The sequence below is a fragment of the Hemiscyllium ocellatum genome, chromosome 39, assembly GCF_020745735.1.
Source record: "Hemiscyllium ocellatum isolate sHemOce1 chromosome 39, sHemOce1.pat.X.cur, whole genome shotgun sequence".
NCBI lineage: Eukaryota > Metazoa > Chordata > Chondrichthyes > Orectolobiformes > Hemiscylliidae > Hemiscyllium > Hemiscyllium ocellatum.
The window spans coordinates 4,423,376-4,441,304 of record NC_083439.1 but is presented as its reverse complement, the minus strand read 5'-3'; the positions used below and the strand labels follow the sequence as shown (position 1 = coordinate 4,441,304).

At 41.9% G+C, this 17,929-nt stretch overlaps 1 protein-coding gene across 2 annotated transcripts in view; it reads left to right on the top strand.

Moving 5' to 3' along the window:
- Nucleotides 1-17,929, top strand: part of LOC132834415 (A disintegrin and metalloproteinase with thrombospondin motifs 7) — a 182,272-nt gene that overhangs the window by 80,673 nt on the left and 83,670 nt on the right. For both annotated transcript variants that reach the window (XM_060853335.1, XM_060853334.1), the window contains exons 15-16: nucleotides 7,948-8,192; nucleotides 15,115-15,256. In XM_060853335.1, coding sequence (XP_060709318.1) covers nucleotides 7,948-8,192; nucleotides 15,115-15,256 — 387 coding nt within the window. The remainder of the gene's footprint in view (nucleotides 1-7,947; nucleotides 8,193-15,114; nucleotides 15,257-17,929) is intronic.

Sequence of the window (17,929 nt, the reverse complement as noted above, 5' to 3'; positions counted from 1 at the left end):
CCCATTTATCTGCTACCATTGTCCTTTTGGATGGAAGTGGCTGTGAGTTTGGAAGGTGCTGTCTGAGAATCCTTGGTGAATTTCTGCTATGCATTTTGTAGGTAGTACACATTGCTGCTACTGAACACTGGTGGTGGAGGGAGTGGATGCTTGTGGATGTTATGCCAATTAAGTGGACTGCTTTGATAATATCAAGCTTCTTGAGTGCTGTTGCAGCTATACTCATCCAGGCAATTAAGATAGATCTAGTTTTACTGGTGGTCTGGAGTGAGCTACTGTAATTCTGAAAGATTAAGTCACAATGTTAGAAACAATAGTCACGTCGCTAACCTGTGTAAGATCTAAGGGGTGGCACAGTGGCTCAGTGATTAGCACTGCTGCCTCTCAGCACCAGGGACTTGGGTTCAATTCCCGCCTCAGGCAACTGTCTATGTGGAGTTTGCACATTCTCCTTATATCTGCGTGGGTTTCGTCCAGGTGCTCTGGTTTCCTCCCACAATCCAAAAGATGCGCGGGTTCTGTGAATTGGTCATACTAAACTGTACCTAGTGTTAGGTGCCTTAGTTAGAAGTAAATATAGGGTGGGGGAATGCATCTGGGTGGGTTATTCTTTAGAGGGTCGGTGTGGACTTGTTGGGCCAAATGGCCTGTTTCCATACTTAGAGAATCTAATCCAAACCTGTAGGTGAAGAATATTGTAATAAAGTGGAATGTGCATATTTGTCAAGGGACTGGGTAACACATGGCACAGTGAATCATTTGGGTGAAAATTGTCTTGGGTAGACTGTAAAGAAGATAGACAAAGAAGAGAGATGAAAATGGGATAACTAATTGGTGTTGAGTAAGACCAGCTACTGATTCGCAATTGTCTGTCTTGTTCTCTCACCAAAGACCTATTTCATCCACAATATTCCAGTTTGATTAGATTAGATTAGATTAGACTTACAGTGTGGAAACAGGCCCTTCGGCCCAACAAGTCCACACCGACCCGCCGAAGTGCAACCCACCCATACCCCTACATTTACCCCTTACCTAACACTACGGGCAATTTAGCATGGCCAATTCACCTGACCTGCACATCTTTGGACTGTGGGAGAAAACCGGAGCACCCGGAGGAAACCCACGCAGACACGGGGAGAATGTGCAAACTCCATACAGTCTGTCACCTGAGTCGGGAATTGAACCCGGGTCTCAGGCACTGTGAGGCAGCAGTGCTAACCACTGTGCCACCGTGCCGCCCACAAATCCACTTCAAATATATTCTGATTAATATGGAAGAAACATTGCTGTGATAACACCCATTTCAGAGTCACTCAGGTCAGTTTGATGAAGCTAATCCCATAATAGGGCGGCACAGTGACTCAGTGGTTAGCACTGCTGTCTCACAGCACCAGGGTCACAGGTTCGATTCCAGCCTCGATCTGTATGGAGTTTGCACATTCTCCCTGTGTCTGCGTGGGTTTCCTCTGGGTGCTCTGGTTTCCTCCCACAGTCTAAAGATGTGCAAGTTCGGGGAATTGGCCATGCTAAATTGTCTTAATCAGAGGGAAATGGGACTGGGTGGGTTACTCTTCGCAGGGTCGGTGTGGACTAGTTGGGCCAAAGGGCCTGTTTCCACACTGTAGGGAACCTTGTAAAATAGAGAGGCCATGTTAGCTCAGCCATTGGTATACCACCATGCTGCTGTGTAGGTTAGTCATGGCTCACATGAACACTGATTGGTTTGTTTCTTTATGCATTAATTAGTGCAGATGCATCTTCACAAATCCATCGTGCACTGTCAGAGCTGCACTTTCACAGACAGCATGATGATGATGCAAAGTTAAACTCTCTCTATTCAGTCTTATCAGTTGTATCTCAATTCTAACCTTGGAAAAACATAAATCCAGTGTCAGAATCTGAATATTTGCTAAATGTAGCCATTTAAAAGGTTAAGGTTACCACTTAGATAGTTTGGTTTGTCAGTATCAACTTAAACACAAATTGATCATGCATGTTTCCCAGTCAAAATTGGAAAGAAAGTACTTCTCAAATTAAATTTACATCTCCAAAGCTTTAGTCGCCACCTCTGCTTTATTTTGCTGTAAATTGCATCATAGATTTGTCAGCTTTCTGAAGATCTGAATGGTTTGCTCTTAATTATGTTGATTCTGATTGGAAGTATTCATTTCCCATTCAGCTGAGCAGATGGAGAGGTAATTATGTTTGCATATTTCAGGTTCTTCTCTGAACAATTTTCACAGAAACACTTAATTGAGTTGATACCTGAGAGGTGACATTTAAATAAAATTTGGATAATCACAACAGGAAGAAAATACTCTTTTCACAAGCAAGTAGGGAAATGCGTTTCTCAACATAGCTCAACATCTTTTTGGTCAGTGCATTGAGTATAGAAGTTAGTATGTCATGTTGCAGCAGTACAGGACATTGATTCGGCCACTTTTGGAAAACTGAGTTCAATCTGGTCTGCCTGCTATATGAAAACTTTGATAAACTTGAAAGGGTTCAGAAAAGATTTACAAGGATGTTGCCAGGATTGGAGAGTTTGAGCTATAGGGAGAGGCTGAATAGGCTGGGGGTATTTTCCCTGGAGCATTGGGGGTTGAGGAGTAACCATATAGAGGTTCATAAAATCATGAGGGGCATGGATAGGGTAAATAGTCAAAGTATTTTCCCCAGGGTAACGGAATCCAAGACCAGAGGTCATAGATTTAAGAGGGGAAAGATTTTCAAGGGACCTAAAGGGCAACTGTTTCACACAGAGTGCGGTGTGTGTATGGAAGGAAGGAGTGGCCAAAGGAAATGGTGGAGGCTGATTCATTTACAACATTTAAAAGGCATCAAGATGGGTATATGAACAAAAAGGGTTAAGTGGGATATGGGCCAAGTGCTGGCAAATGGGTCTAGATCTATTTACGATATCTGGTCAGTATACATTGGACCGAAGGGTCTGTTTCTGTGCTGTACATCTCTATGACTCTGTCTGCTTGTCTGCTTTGAACCCAGTAGCTGGTTTCCCTGAAAACATGTCAATAACAAGCCCAGACTAATGTAAGTGTCAGTATCTTAAATGAAAAGAATTTGCCTGCTTCTACATCACGTTCATATGAACAAAAGAGGATTTATTTTGTATCAGATATTGTTCCAGCTCTTCTACAATATCAATCAGCTTCTTCGAACACTGAGGACAACCATTCAGAAATTAATTAAATATGTAGGATATGCACTTGTGCATATTCTTTAACATTATGTATTATAATAATCTTAAATTAACTTTTTCTTAAAATATTGCTTGCAGCTTCACACATGGAGTGTAAGTTGGGCATTCTCATACCTTTCATTTCTACATTTGATATTTAGATTTATTGAATCTCCCACATCCCAATTCACCTCACAGTTTATTATTTTTTAGTTGTCACTAACATATTGAGCTAAAAGGTAAATGTGACTATAATCGGGAGGTGGTAGGGACCTACACCTTACTACTGACTCTGTTTATCACTTTAGATGGAAGTTAGAGAGATGGTGAAAAACTAAATGGTACAATTTTAAAGTGGTGTGGGTCAAAGAAATCTGAGCACCCACTTTATATAAACCTTTGACAGTAGCTGGACAACTGGAAATTTCTTTGTTTGACGGGATCGAGTTGGTAAATTGTTTTAATTGTTGGTTTTCTGTCAAACTGTCCCAGTTATCTTCCTCTGGTGTACTTCAGCTCCCTGCCAGACCTGTCTTCCTATTTCAGAACTAGTACACATGTGCCATGTGGCCACAATATGTCCTCAACTTTGAAGTATTCTGCAAAAGAGCACAAACATCTTAAACTCCAACAAATGTAAGTTGCATTCCAAAGAAATCCACACAACAAAAGTTAAGCATTTTGGCTTTAATTAATAATTTTGCTGATAAATTAAGTCAATATGTTTAAGAATAGAGCAACAACACAGAAAGAGGCCACTTGTTCTATTGTCTCACTCCTAGCTTTTTTATAGATCTATCCATTGGTCTTATTCCATATCCTTTCTGCTCCAAATGTGTGAGGAGAAAGTGAGGTCTGCAGATGCTGGAGATCAGAGCTGAAAATGTGTTGCTGGAAAAGCGCAGCAGGTCAGGCAGCATCCAAGGAACAGGAGAATCGACGTTTCGGGCATAAGCCCTGCCTGACCTGCTGCACTTTTCCAGCAACACATTTTCTGCTCCAAATGTTTATTGAATTCCCTATTGAAGAATATTAATACATCTGCTTCCACCACCCTTTCAGGCAATGCATTCCAGGTCACCACAATTAATTTTTCAAATTCAATTATTGTGATTTCCCCCGATCTCTTTTGCCAATTGCCTCATACTGTACCCGTAACCTCTGTAATGTGATTATTAGATTAGATTAGACTTACAGTGTGGAAACAGGCCCTTCGGCCCAACAAGTCCACACCGACCCGCCGAAGCGCAACCCACCCATACCCCTTACCTAACACTATGGGCAATTTAGCATGGCCAATTCACCTGACCCGCACATCTTTGGACTGTGGGAGGAAACCGGAGCACCCGGAGGAAACCCACGCAGACACAGGGAGAATGTGCAAACTCCACACAGTCAGTCACCTGAGGTGGGAATTGAACCCAGGTACCCTGGCGCTGTGAGGCAGCAGTGCTAACCACTGTGCCACCGTGCCGCCCAAGGGTTCTTCAGGAGTTTGTATCATCTTATTTATCTCATTATTTAGAGTTCCAATACTTGCTCAGGAGCTTATCAATAATGAATGCATTATCATTCATTATAAAAACAAAGTGAGATCTACTGAAGAATCCTGAGGAATAGATTTGTACTTTTTGTTAGTTTTGTAGCTATCTATATAGTATAATGTACCCAAACACATTATTTTATATTTTTATAGATTCCTATATCCATATTTATAAATGTCAACTGTCGATGTTAGTGTGTCCTACATTAGCTACACCTTTTGTCCATTAGAGGCAGTGTTACACCAACAGTGATGGGAGTGTTGAATGACATTGTGATGAGTTTACATAGGCCATTCCTTTGTAAATATGGACACAGGTTTTGGCGATGAAAAATTAAAAACAAATTCAGAGTGTGTGGCTTTGAGATGAGGACTAAATTACCTCTGTGTGTTTGGGTGCAATCCTGCTTCACCCGAAAGCTACACATGGTCTTGACTCCATATCTGTAACTGCCAAGAACACAAACACAATCCTGCATGTCATTCAATGTAGCCAGTGACTTACCAGTGTCTCTGGGAAACTTTACATAAACCTGTTGCATCCAGAGAATAGTTGAACATCATGCGATGTGTGTGGGAATGCGCATTAGCTGAGGGATACCTTACCAATGACTCACTGTAAATATTATTTAAAGTCCATATAGGGTTTGGGAGATAAGATAACCCACAGAAATTGGAAAAGGCAAAATCATCATCACCATCAACAACTTGCTCAGCTGTAACATCCTTTTTTTTGTAAATATATTTATTAACAAAAAAAACTTTTTTTGATTTTGCAAAAATATAAAGTTATTGAAAATATAACAAATGGCAGTATAATAATTGTAAAATGCAAATTACAATACAACTACTGTCTACTAACTACTAACCCTACCCTATAATACGAAACAAAACCAAACAGTGTGCTAAACAACACCAATAAATAAGTAAGGTGACTAATAAAACAAAAAAAACCCAAAAGAACACACAAGAAAACAAAATAACAATGCTCAGCGCAAAGCTTCCAAACAAAAGATTAGGAGTATTGTGTATATATACCCATATTAACTCAGGAGTTCCCCTCCAGGGCCCAACTATAACATCCTTACTGTCGTAAAACATGCCAAGGTGCATCTCAGCAGTGATTATCAGATAGAAATTGACATCCAGCCCGAGAAGGAAACATTTGGGAGGGTAATGCAGACAGTGGTAGAATTTCTGAAACTCATCTCCTGATAGGGTAGTCATGGCAGAGACCCTCAACTCATATAAAAAGCTGTCAAAAGCTCCAGGGATACAGACCAAATGCAGGAAAGTGAGATTAGGCTGTATGGCCCAATGACGTTAAGTTGTGTCGCAAGTAGACAGAGTGGTTAAGAAGGCATTAAGCATGCTTGCCTTCATTGTTCAGACCATTGAGTAAAGGAGTTGCATTGTTATGTTGAGATTATTGGTGAGGCCACTTTCAGAATACTGTGTACAGACAGGTTCGCCCTGATATAGGAAGGATATTATTAAATTGGAGAAAGTTCAGAAAAGATTTACCAGGATGAGGCCAGATGAGAGAGTTCGAGTTATAAGCCGAGAGTGTGATGCTGGAAAAGCACAGCAAGTCAGGCAGCATCTGAGGAGCAGGAAAATCGATGTTTCAGGCAAAAGCCCTTCATCAGTTTCCTGCTCCTCAGATGCTGCCTGACTCGCTGTGCTTTTCCAGCACTACACTCTGTTCTAATCTCCAGCATCTGCAGTCCTCACTTTCGCCGGTTTGAGTTATAAGGAGAGGCTGGATAGGCTGGGACTTCATTCAGTGGAGCGTAAGAGGTTGAAGGGTGACTTTATGAGGTTTATAAAATGATGAGGGGCATAGATAAGGTGAATAGCCAAAGTCTTTTCCCCAAGGTAGAAGAGTTCAAAAATATGGGGCATATTTTTAAGGTGAGAGGAGAAAAATTTAAAAGGGCCCGAGGGATAAATCTCTCACACTGCCAGTGTGTGGAAAGAGCTGCCAGAGGAAGTGGTGGATACAGGTACAGTTACAACATTTAAAAAGCATTTGGACAGCTACATGAATAGGAAAGATTTAGAGGGATATGGGCCAAATGCAGGCAAATGGGACTAGTTTAGTTTGGGAACATGGTGGGCATGGAGCATGTTGTATGACTCTTTGACTCTGTCAGCTGTTGTAGACACAATGGATTGAGTGACCTCCTCCAGAGTGTGCTGTTCTGGAAACTTCCTCTGGTTTCTATGGTTAAATAGCTAAATTTTACGAAGAGTTGTTGAGTGACAGGTTTAGGGGCAGAATTCCAGAGCTTGGGATATACATATACAAAAGCCATATTTAGTGAGGAAAGGAAGCAGAGGATGGACAGGGAAATGGACCCGGAGCAATGCACTAAACCTAACTTCATGAACAATTGGCTCACAGGGAATGGCTTATTGGAGCAGTAAATAATGTTTGATTCACTCATAACTCTGGTAACCAGTGTTGCAAGGGTCAGGGGTTGAGGAAGAACATGGGTGCAATCCGCTCCCAATGCTGTGGATAGTGCAATGAGGTGGGAGTAACATTGTCAATCCTCCAAATTTACAATGGAGTCTTCAAGAATTGAAAATTAATCTCTAGGGCATTACAGTGGGCAACACAGAAGCAGATCCCCAGGGTATTAAACAACAATAGTGTGTCTGACTTCTGTTTTGTATAAAGACTAAGAGGGGATTTGATAGAAACATACAAGGTGATTCAATATTGGGTACACAGTGAAAATCTTTTTCCTAGCATGATGATGTCAGCATGTATGAGGGGGCATAACTACAAATTGAGGGGTGATAGATTTAAGACAGATGTCAGAGGCAGGTTCTTTACTCAGAGAGTGGTAAGGGCGTGGAATGCCCTACCTGCTAATGTGGTCAACTCAGCCACATTAGGGAGATTTAAACAATCCTTAGATAAGCACATGGATGATTTTGGGATAGTGTAGGGGGAACAAGCTGAGAATAGTTCACAGGTTGGCGCAACATCGAGGGTCAAAGGGCCTGTTCTGTGCTGTATTGTTGTATGCTCTGTGTCCTTCTGTTTATTAACTACAGAAATGCTAGAACTTTGAAAGCTATTTGACTCCTGCTGGAGGCAAGAAATTACAATGAAACCTCCAGGACTATGTCCAGTCAGAGTTGAGAACATGGCTGGATAAACAGGTTGACTCCGCATTTTGATTTATTTCAGGTTACGTGGACATTGGGCTGATTCCTGAAGGTGCCCGTGAGATTCGAATTGAGGAGGTCGCAGAAGCTGGGAACTTCCTGGCCTTGCGGAGTGATGATCCCGAGAAGTATTTCTTAAATGGTGGCTGGATAATTCAGTGGAATGGGGACTACAAAGTGGCTGGGACAACGTTCACCTATGAAAGGACTGGGAACCTGGAAAATCTCACATCACCTGGTCCTACCAAGGAGCCAGTGTGGATTCAGGTAGGATTTCATTTCATTCAGGATTTACAGCTATCAAATATCCTTTTAGCCATCCCTGCTCCACAGAGAACCATTCGAGTTCCTCCAATTTCTCGTCATTTCTATGAACTTGTATCCCCTGAAACCATTCTAATAAACCTCATCTGTGCTGTTTCCAAAGCTTTAATTTCCTTTCTGAAGTCTGGTGGCCAGAGTTAGACTCAATATTCCAGCTGGGACTAAGCTCGTGTTTTATGTTGATTCAGCATAATTTCCTGGCTTTTACACGCAATGCCTTTCATTATAATTAAGTCCAGGGTCCCTTTTGCTTCATGAATCGTAGGGCCAGGCATCGACAGCAGAGAGAGGGGGAAAAAATAAATTGAACTGGTTGGTTTTGCATCTGTGTTAAACAGCTGCCACTTTTATCTATTGAGCAATGTTCAAGTAGTTCAGTGCATGTCAAAAGCTTTGAGATGTTCCTGAAAGATAAATAACCTAATCTTCTTTCTTTGCAATTAAGAATCTTGTCCCTGAGGTTTTGTTGATGTAAATGTTGATGCAAAGGAAGCTGGGGAGAGGATGTTTGGGATGATGCGAGGAACGGATAGTACAAAACATAAGAGATTAAACAACAGCAAATGCTGTTGATTATGAGAAAGCATCAGTGTAGGTGAGGAGACCTTGTAGTCTTGGATAAACAGCGGTTATGAATGCATAATCATTTTCCAAGCTGAGGCCAGAAACCCTGAGCAGTTTGGAACATGATGTTTTAATTGAAACTGCAATAGTTCGTAAACTTCTAAAAAAATTGACAAATGAGAAATTATGACCCTGAAGAAGTTGAGTTTTTGCTTATATTTGTTTCCAAAGGCTGTCAGACAGTCTCTGACAGCTCACTGAGTCTCCATGCCTCCTGTGGGAGCCAGTGTGCTCTTTGACTGTGAGACATCACAACAAAACCATAACCTCTGTTTTGTCTGGTGTCAGCACAGTTGCACTTCTGTCAGCGGTGGATGAATGGCAATCAGAGCAGAATTGAACCACAAAAATGGTTTTGTATAAAAAGATCAATGATGTTGTTGCAGCAAATGTGCTTCTTCTTGTAATTTGTGGATTTCTAGTAACACTGGTCAGGAAAAATCAGGACAAAAATGAGCTTGCATCAGGGCGATGAGGTTTAAACTGCATTCTTTGGAACTTATGAAGTTTCATCTGTGGGTGAAGTGTTCAGCTACGGGCAGCGTGATGAACACATTTAATATATTACCAGGCAATTTCCCATGCTGCACTACCTAAATTAAGATCACATGTCATTTTCATTGTAGTATTGCTGGTGACTGAAAGATAATCTCAGTGCCTGAAGTTGAGTGCTTAGTTTAAAATCATACATCTTTAATGTTTCGGTTAGAAATTTCTGTTTCTCCAGTTCGAATGGAAATTGGTGACCAGACTGTGCTTCTAATGGTGAGAGTGCGTAACCACGGTGTGACTGGTTTACATAGGCTATTGGTTTTTAATTAATTAGGACATGGACGTTGCTTGTCAGGTCAGTATTTATTGTCCATTCCCTAATTGCCCAGAGGGCAGTTGAGAATCAACCACATTGCTGTGGGTCTAGAGTCAGCTGTAGGCCAGACCAGATTTCCTTCCTGAAAGGAAATTTGTGAACCTGATGGATTTTTCATTCAATCACAGATTTTTTTTTTGTTTTATTCAGTTCAAAATTCACCATCTGCCATGACAAGATTTGAACCTGGATCCCCAGAACATTACATAATTATATATTTTACATTTAGGGGCAGCACGGTGGCTCAGTGACTAGCACTGCTGCCTCACAGCACTAGGGACCTGGGTTTGATTCCAGCCTTGGGCGACTCTCTGTTTGCAATTTGCACATTCTCCCTTTGTCTGCGTGGGTTTCCTTTGGATGCTCCGGTTTCTTCCCACAATTGAAAGATGTGCAGATTTGGCAATTTGACATGGCAAATTCACCCTAGTGTCCAGGGATGTGGAGGTTAGGTGCATTAGTCGGGGGTAAATGTAGACTAATAGGGTAGGTTAATGGTTCTGGTGGGTTACTTGTCGGAGGGGTCGGTGTGGATTTGTTGGGGAAATTTGTTGCCTGTTCCTACACTGTAGGGATTCAATGATTACCTGAGTCTCTGGATGAATAGTCTAATGATAATACCATGAGGTCATTACCTCTCCAATAATTTGTATTCTAAACATAGACAGCAAAATTTATAATGGAAATAAAAGTTATCAGTTTACAAACATATTAGTGATACATATTCTTTGAATATCAAAGTGCGCCAACTAAGAAGTTTGAATAATCATATTTCCCAGTTAGTTAGTTTCCTAGTTAGTTACACAGATTGTAGATGGACAGTGGTGATCTGCTGTTTAAGGAACATGAGGAGGTCATTCTGTTTCTTAATCTGTTCTGCTATTCAAGTTGATCTGTATTTGAATTCTATCTCGTCACCTTATCCCTTAATGGCTGAGTTAGCTGGTCAGCTGGTTTGTGACGCAGAGTGTTGCCAACAGGCAGGTTGAATTGTGTACTGGCTAAGATCACCATGAAGTTTCTACCTTCACAACATCGCCTGAAGGCTGGTGACCCTCAGGTTAAATTCACCCTGTTGTCTCTCTAATGAGAGAGCAGGCTTGTAGTCTGCAAGGACAGGGGTATGTTACCCCTTGCCTGAGGAAAAGTCCATCTACCTCACATTCGAAAATATTAATTGACCCATCCACCCCTAACCTCAATAACCTTTTTTGGAGGTGCTAATGTTAGACCTGGGTGAACAAAGTCAAAAATCACACAACACCAACAGGCTTATTTGAAATCACAGGCTTTCAGTTTTTGGGGAAAGAATTCAGGAACTCCTTTCTAACATTATGACTGATCCCTTATTTTAAATTTTTATAGAACAAAGAACAAAGAAAATTTACAGCCCAGGAATAGGCCCTTCTGCCCTTCAAGCCTCAGCTGATCCAAATTTACTGTCTAAACCTGTCGCCCATTTCCTAAGCATCTATGTCCCTCTGCTCCCCACCTACTCATGCATCTGTGCAGATGCACCTTAAATGAATCTACTGTGCCTGCCTCTACTACCTCTGCTGGCAATGTGTACCAGCCACCTACCACCCTCTGTGTAAAGTATTTTCCATGTGTATTCTCCTTAAACTTTTCACCTCTCACCTTGAAAGCGTGACCTCTCATTATTGAATCCTTCACCCTGGGAAAAAGCTTTTCTCTATCCACCCATCTCTACCCTTCATGATTTTGTAGACCTCAATCAGGTCCCCCCTCAATCTCCTTTTTTCTGAAGGAAACAATCCTAACCTACTCAATATCTCTTCATAGCTAGCACCTTCTATACCAGGCAACATCCTCGTAAATCTTCTCTGCACCCTTTCCAAAGCGCCTACATCCTTTTGGTAATGTGGCGGTACACAGTATTCTAAATGTGGCTGAACCAATGTTTTGTACAATTTTAACATGACCTGCCATTTCTTATACTCAATACCCTGTCCAATGAAGGCAAGCATACCATATGCCTTCTTGACCACTCTATCCACCTGTGCAGCCACCTTCAGCATACAATGGACCTGAACTCACAGATCTCTCTGCTCATCAAGTTTACCCAAGGCTTTTTCGTTTACAGTATAGTTGGCTCTAGAATTATTCCCAAATGCATCACCTCACACTTGCCTGGATTGAACTCCATCTGCCACTCTCTGTCCAACTCTCCAATCTATCGAGGCAGAAGTGAGGACTGCAGATGCTGGAAACCAGAGTCTAGATTAGAGTGGTGCGGGAAAGCACAGCACGTCAGGCAGCTTCCGAGGAGCAGGAAAATCGTTGTTTCGGCCAAAAGCCCTTCATCAGGAAAGTTGAAAATTGAAATATCGATTTTTCTGCTGCTCGGATGCTGCCTGACTCTCCAATCTATGCATATTCTCCTGTATTCTTTGACAGTCACTATGCTTTCTGCTACTCCACCAATCTTCGTGTCATCTGCACACTTATTGATCAGACTAACAATGCCCTCTTCCAGATCATTTATGTATTATACAAACAACAGTGACTCCAGCACTGATCCCTGTGGAACACCACTGGTCAACTTTTTGAGAAACTATCTTCAACTACTACTCTCTGTTACCTGTTGCTCAACCAGTTCTTTATCCACCTAGCTAGAACACCCTGCACACCATGTGACTTCATTTTCTCCATTAGTCTACAATGGGGAACCTTATCAAATGCCTTACTAAAGTCCATGTAAATGACATCTACAGCCCTTCCTTCATTTATCAACTTGGTCACTTCCTCAAAGGTCACTATTAAGTTGGTAAGGCACTATCTCCCCCCGCACAAAAGCCATGTTGCACATTCTTTTATAAATATAAATAGATTTTATCCCTCAGTACCTTCTCCAACAACTTTCCCACCACTGATGTCAGGCTCACTGGTCTGTAGTTACCTGGAATATCCCTACTGCCCTTCTTGTACAGGTGGACAACCCTCCAGTCCTCAGACACTTCACCCGTGTTTGAGAATGCTACAAAGATATCTGTCAGGGCCCCAGCCCCCTCTCAGTAACCTGGGATAGATCCCATCTGGTCCTGGGAATTTGACCACCTTAATATCCTTTAGCCTACCCAACACATCCTCCCTGCTTATGTCAACGCGATCTAGAGTAAACAAAGTTCTATCTCTAATCTCAAATTCATCATGTCCCTCTCCTCAATGAACAGTGATGCAAAGTAATCATTGAGACTCTCACCCATTTTCTCAGGTTTGACACACAACCTTCCTTCCTTATCCTTTAGTGGACCAACCCTTTCTCTAGGTAGCCTCTTGCTTCTTATGTGGTCTGTTGTTCTCAACACTCTCACCAGAGGAAACCGATACTTTTCATCTACCCTATCAATACTTTTAATCGTCTTAAACACCACAATTAGATCACCCCTAATCTTCAATAGTTGAAGGAATAGAATCTGTGTGACCTCTCCTCCTAAGTTAAGGTTTAAATGAACTATAAAAAGCTTAAGAGTCAACAAGTGTGGTGCTGGAAAAGCACAGCAGGTCATGCAGCATCCAAGGAGCAGAAGAGTTGACATTTTGGGCATAAGATCTTCATCAGGAATGTGGATGCTAAGGGACACTGGTGTTAATCAACAGAAGCTTACCTGCTTTGATATAAGCTCAATATATCAGTTAGCATTCTCTGAAAAAGCCCTGACCCTTTGGCAATTGGGACAGGGCATGAAGTTAAGGGCAAGCTTCAGGATCAGCTTGGATTTTATTGAATTGTGGAACAGGCTCAAGGAGTCACATGTTCTAGCTAGCTCCCATTTCTTCTATAATGTGTCCCTTGTATGAATGCACACTCTGCCACATGAGTGATTGTAGTTAGACAGTAGTGAGGTCAGTTCTTTGCTCCTTGTATTTTAATATGACTGAGAGAGTAAAACAGCATGTGCTCTTAGTTGTTGCCAAGTTTTATGGAAATGCAAACTGCTGTGGCTGATTTATAGCTAGTCCGCTTGTTCTCTGTGCTGTTTGTAAATCATCATTCAATGTGTTGTTTGAAAATATTAAAGACCTTTGTATTCTGGCCCAACTTGCTTTCTTTCTCTCTTTCTCTCTCTCAGTTTTTTACTTACCATCTCATTGTTGCTGTCTCTCACTTACCCTCTCTCGTTGTTTCTTGCTCTCTGTCTCACTTAGTTTCTCACACTCTTTCTCTCTCTTGAAGTCACCAATCTGTATTTGACTATGAGTTTCACAGCTTTCCTAACTTGACAGACAAGTCGTCATATGTGACCTGCCCACTCTGCCCGACACAGACAATAAGCCTATTCAACCACAGAAAGCATCATCTTTGACTGAATTCTTTCCAGAAGAAAATTCACAACATGGGACTGGGTCACAGGACACCAGTTTGGAGACGGAAATATTTTACTTGTCTTTCTCTCTTAGCCAAAGAACATGAAAGGAAGTTGTAAGTATCCAACTCGCAGCTGAGGTTATTTATCTACAGGCAAGCCAGGAAATGTATCATTGACCTCCTGGTGTATTTTTTTAGACTCTGAATCCATTGAATTGATCCCAAGTTCCAAATCGGCACAGACTGAATGAAGAGGCAAATGGTAAATCTACAGATACACATCATCCAATAAGAAACTTGTATTTGATTAAGGAACTTTAGTAAGGTCCCTGAAAACAGTAATACCAACAAGGGAATTTGTTTCAGTAATGACTGTTGAGCGATAAATATTAATCAGGACACTGGGAAAGCTCCTTTTGCTCTTCTTCAAAATCGTGTTGCATAATCTTTAACATCCAGCTAAAAGTACAAACCAGGTCCAACGTCTCATCCACTGGACAGTGCCTCTAACCATATAGCACTCCCTCAGTATCAGCCGAGATTGTAACATTCCAAGGGTCCATCACCTTCAGCAGCAAGACAGTTATCCATTGAACCACACAAATCCCTCTGGTGTTGGTTCTAATTGATTTTTTTTTGTTATCTATTCATGTGATGTGGATATAAGAGCATTTATTGCCCATCTCTAATTTCCCAGAGGGCAGTTCAGCATCAACCATATTGCTGTGCGTTTGGAGTCACGTGTAGACCAAACCAGGTAAGGATGGCAGTTTCCTTCCCTGAAGGACATTAGTGACACAGATGGAGGTTTTACAACAATTGACAGTCGTTACATGGTCTAATATATATATAATATATATAATTTGACTATATAGCTGACAAATCAATACTTATTGCATTCAAAGGAATGTCCAGAAATTCATGGGTTCCAGCAGATGCCTGGTTAACAGCACAAGTTACACCAAAAATCACTAAGTTTCCCCATTCCAGCTCATTAATTTACACATTAAAAAAACACAAATTTTCTATTAATTTATTAACAGCTGCTGTTTCAGGAGACAAACCCTGGGGTGCGTTTTGAATACACCATTCGACGTGATCTGGACCATGAGAATGAAATTCAGCCGCCGGAGTTTTTCTGGCGATACGGCTTGTGGACGGAGTGCAGTGCAACCTGTGGTGGTGGTAAGGACCTCAACATTTCCCCCAAATCAGCCAAGGCCAATTCCCACCTTTTGTGAAATGGGAAAGACTTGCATTCGTGTAGTGCCTTTCAGCACTAAAGTATTGCATTTTGGTATTACATGCAAGGGCAGAACTTATGCTATTAATGAGGAAAAAAGTGAAGACTGCAGGTGCTGGAGCTCAGAGCCGAGAGTGTGGGTGCTGGAGCCGAGAGTGTGGGTGCTGGAGCCGAGAGTGTGGGTGCTGGAGCCGAGAGTACGGGTGCTGGAGCCGAGAGTACGGGTGCTGGAGCCGAGAGTACGGGTGCTAGAAAAGCACAGCAGGCCAGGCAGCATCTGAGGAGCAGGAGAATCAACGTTTCGGGCAAGATTCCTGATGAAGGGCTCTTTCCCAAAGCGTCGATTCTCCTGCTCTTCGTGTGCTGCCTGGCCTGCTGTGCTTTTCCAGCACTACACTCTCAACACTTAAACAATTAAGGGTAGGGCCTAGGTAATATTTTAGAGAGACCTAGGGGTTAAGGTACATAATTCTCTGAAATTTACGTCACAGGTAGGCAGGGTGGTTAAGAAGACGTTTAGCACACTCACTTTCATTGCTCACAGCTTTGAGTATAGGAGATAGGATGTCATGTTGAGATTGTACATGACCTTAGTAAGGTCTCTTCTGGAATACTGTGTGCAGTCTGGTCGCCCCGTTATAGGAAGGATATTATTAAACTGGAAAGGGCTCAGAAGAGATTTACCAGGATGTTGCCAGGAATGGGGGGTTTGAATTATTAAAATAGATGAAAAAACACTGGGACCTTTCCTCCTGGGATGTAGGAGGCTGAGGTGTGACCTTATTGAGGTTTATAAAACCATGAGGGACATAGATAAGTTGATCTTTTCACTAAGGTGGGGGAATTCAAAACTAGGGGCCATATCTTTAAGGTGAGAGGAGAAAGATTTTAAAAAGGATGTGAGGGGCAACATTTTTGCCCAGAGAGTAGTCCGTATGTGGACTGAACTTCCAGAGGTAGTGGTAGATGCAGGTACAGTTACAACACTTAAAAGACATTTAGATAAGTTCATGAATAGGAAAGGTTTGGAGGGATATGGGCCGAGCACAGGCAGGGCAAAGCATAGTCAGCATGGACTAGTTGGACTGAGTGGTCTGTTACCATGTTGTATGACGATATGAGTCTAGCCAATTGAAATGGCCACACACCAAGCTCAGTATTGTCCAACAAATGTGAGTGAACATGCAACTTCAATCCCTCTCACAATCAATCCCCTCAGGCTGGTGGTTTGGTTTTGCTGATCCTTAGACCTGGGATTTCAGGCATCATTCCAGCTTTATTTAGGTAAAGACCTGAAAGCTCCAGTTCCACAGGAGTTGTTGGTATAAAGGGTTACGTACTATGAGGATGGATGGTCAACTATGTCGTGTCTATCACCTTTTCTTGTCAAGATTGATGAGTGCTGTAAGGAAATACAACTCACTTATACAATGCAAAACTAGGATTGACCTAAACTGGGAATGACTCTGATTAACACCCAGTGTGAAATGAAGTGAAGAAATTCTACCTTAGAAGTGGCTCCAACATTCGTGTGTGGCTCAGTTGCCCTAACAAGGTGATACTATACTGTGCTGTCCATAAGGAGAGGTTTAACCACTCAGTAGTGTAGGAGAGCAAATATCACTTTTTCAATACATTCAGTCACTACCACTTGCGTGAATGCAGCATGTTTTACATGGTAAAACATCCTGTGGTATTTTGTGGAATTTACTTGAATGTAACAATCTGTGTTTCTGCAGCTCTCGAGTCATGTACATTTTCCCTGAATCAGCACAACCTAGCTGAGCTGACAAAGTGTTAAGTCTGGCTCTCCCACTAACTCTTAGCTGATAGTCTGTTTTCAAACATTCTTTCTTTCAAACTCTCAGCTCTGCTCAATGATTTATTTTATTGGTTTGTAAAATAAGTGCTGCCTAGTGTACTTTGGGTGACTCCCAGCCCATGTAGTGCCCTAACTCCAGTCTGTATAAGGAGGCAGTGTGTGGGGAGCCTACAGCTCAGCGCTAAGATCCCGGGTCAGGTCGGGAGCAGTGTGCTATCCAATCCTAAGCTCCCTCCCATCTCCAATAGCTGTCGGTGAGCTACCTCAAGCTTTGATTTGCCTCTGGAGCCAAGTTGATACTTCTCGGATCCCAGAAACACATTTGGATGTTTACTAAGCCAGGAACTGATTGATTGCAGGTTAAGCTTAGAGGAATTATGGAGTGAATTAGGGATCTTTTTTTCAGAGTCACGTAATAGCTAGTGCAGTCTTAGTCCTTTTTTATTATCCCATCTGCAGCCAAGACCCAGAATTTGAATTTATTATAACTACTGTCACATGTAGCTAAGGTATAGTGGAATAGTGCCTTGTCCCACTGATGAACCTTAGCTTCCTCAGACTCTGAAACCATTGCTAAGATGATCAAATGGGTCAATGGGCTGAAAAATGGCAGATGGAGTTCAATCTGGATAAATGGGAGGTATTACATTTTGGTACAACTAACAAGGGTGGGGCTTATCTAATTAATGGCAGGGCATTGGGTAGTGTTGTAGGACAGAAGGACCTAGGGGTGCAAGTACATAATTCTTTGAAGTTTGAGTCACATAGAGTCAGGACGGTTAAAAAGGTGTTT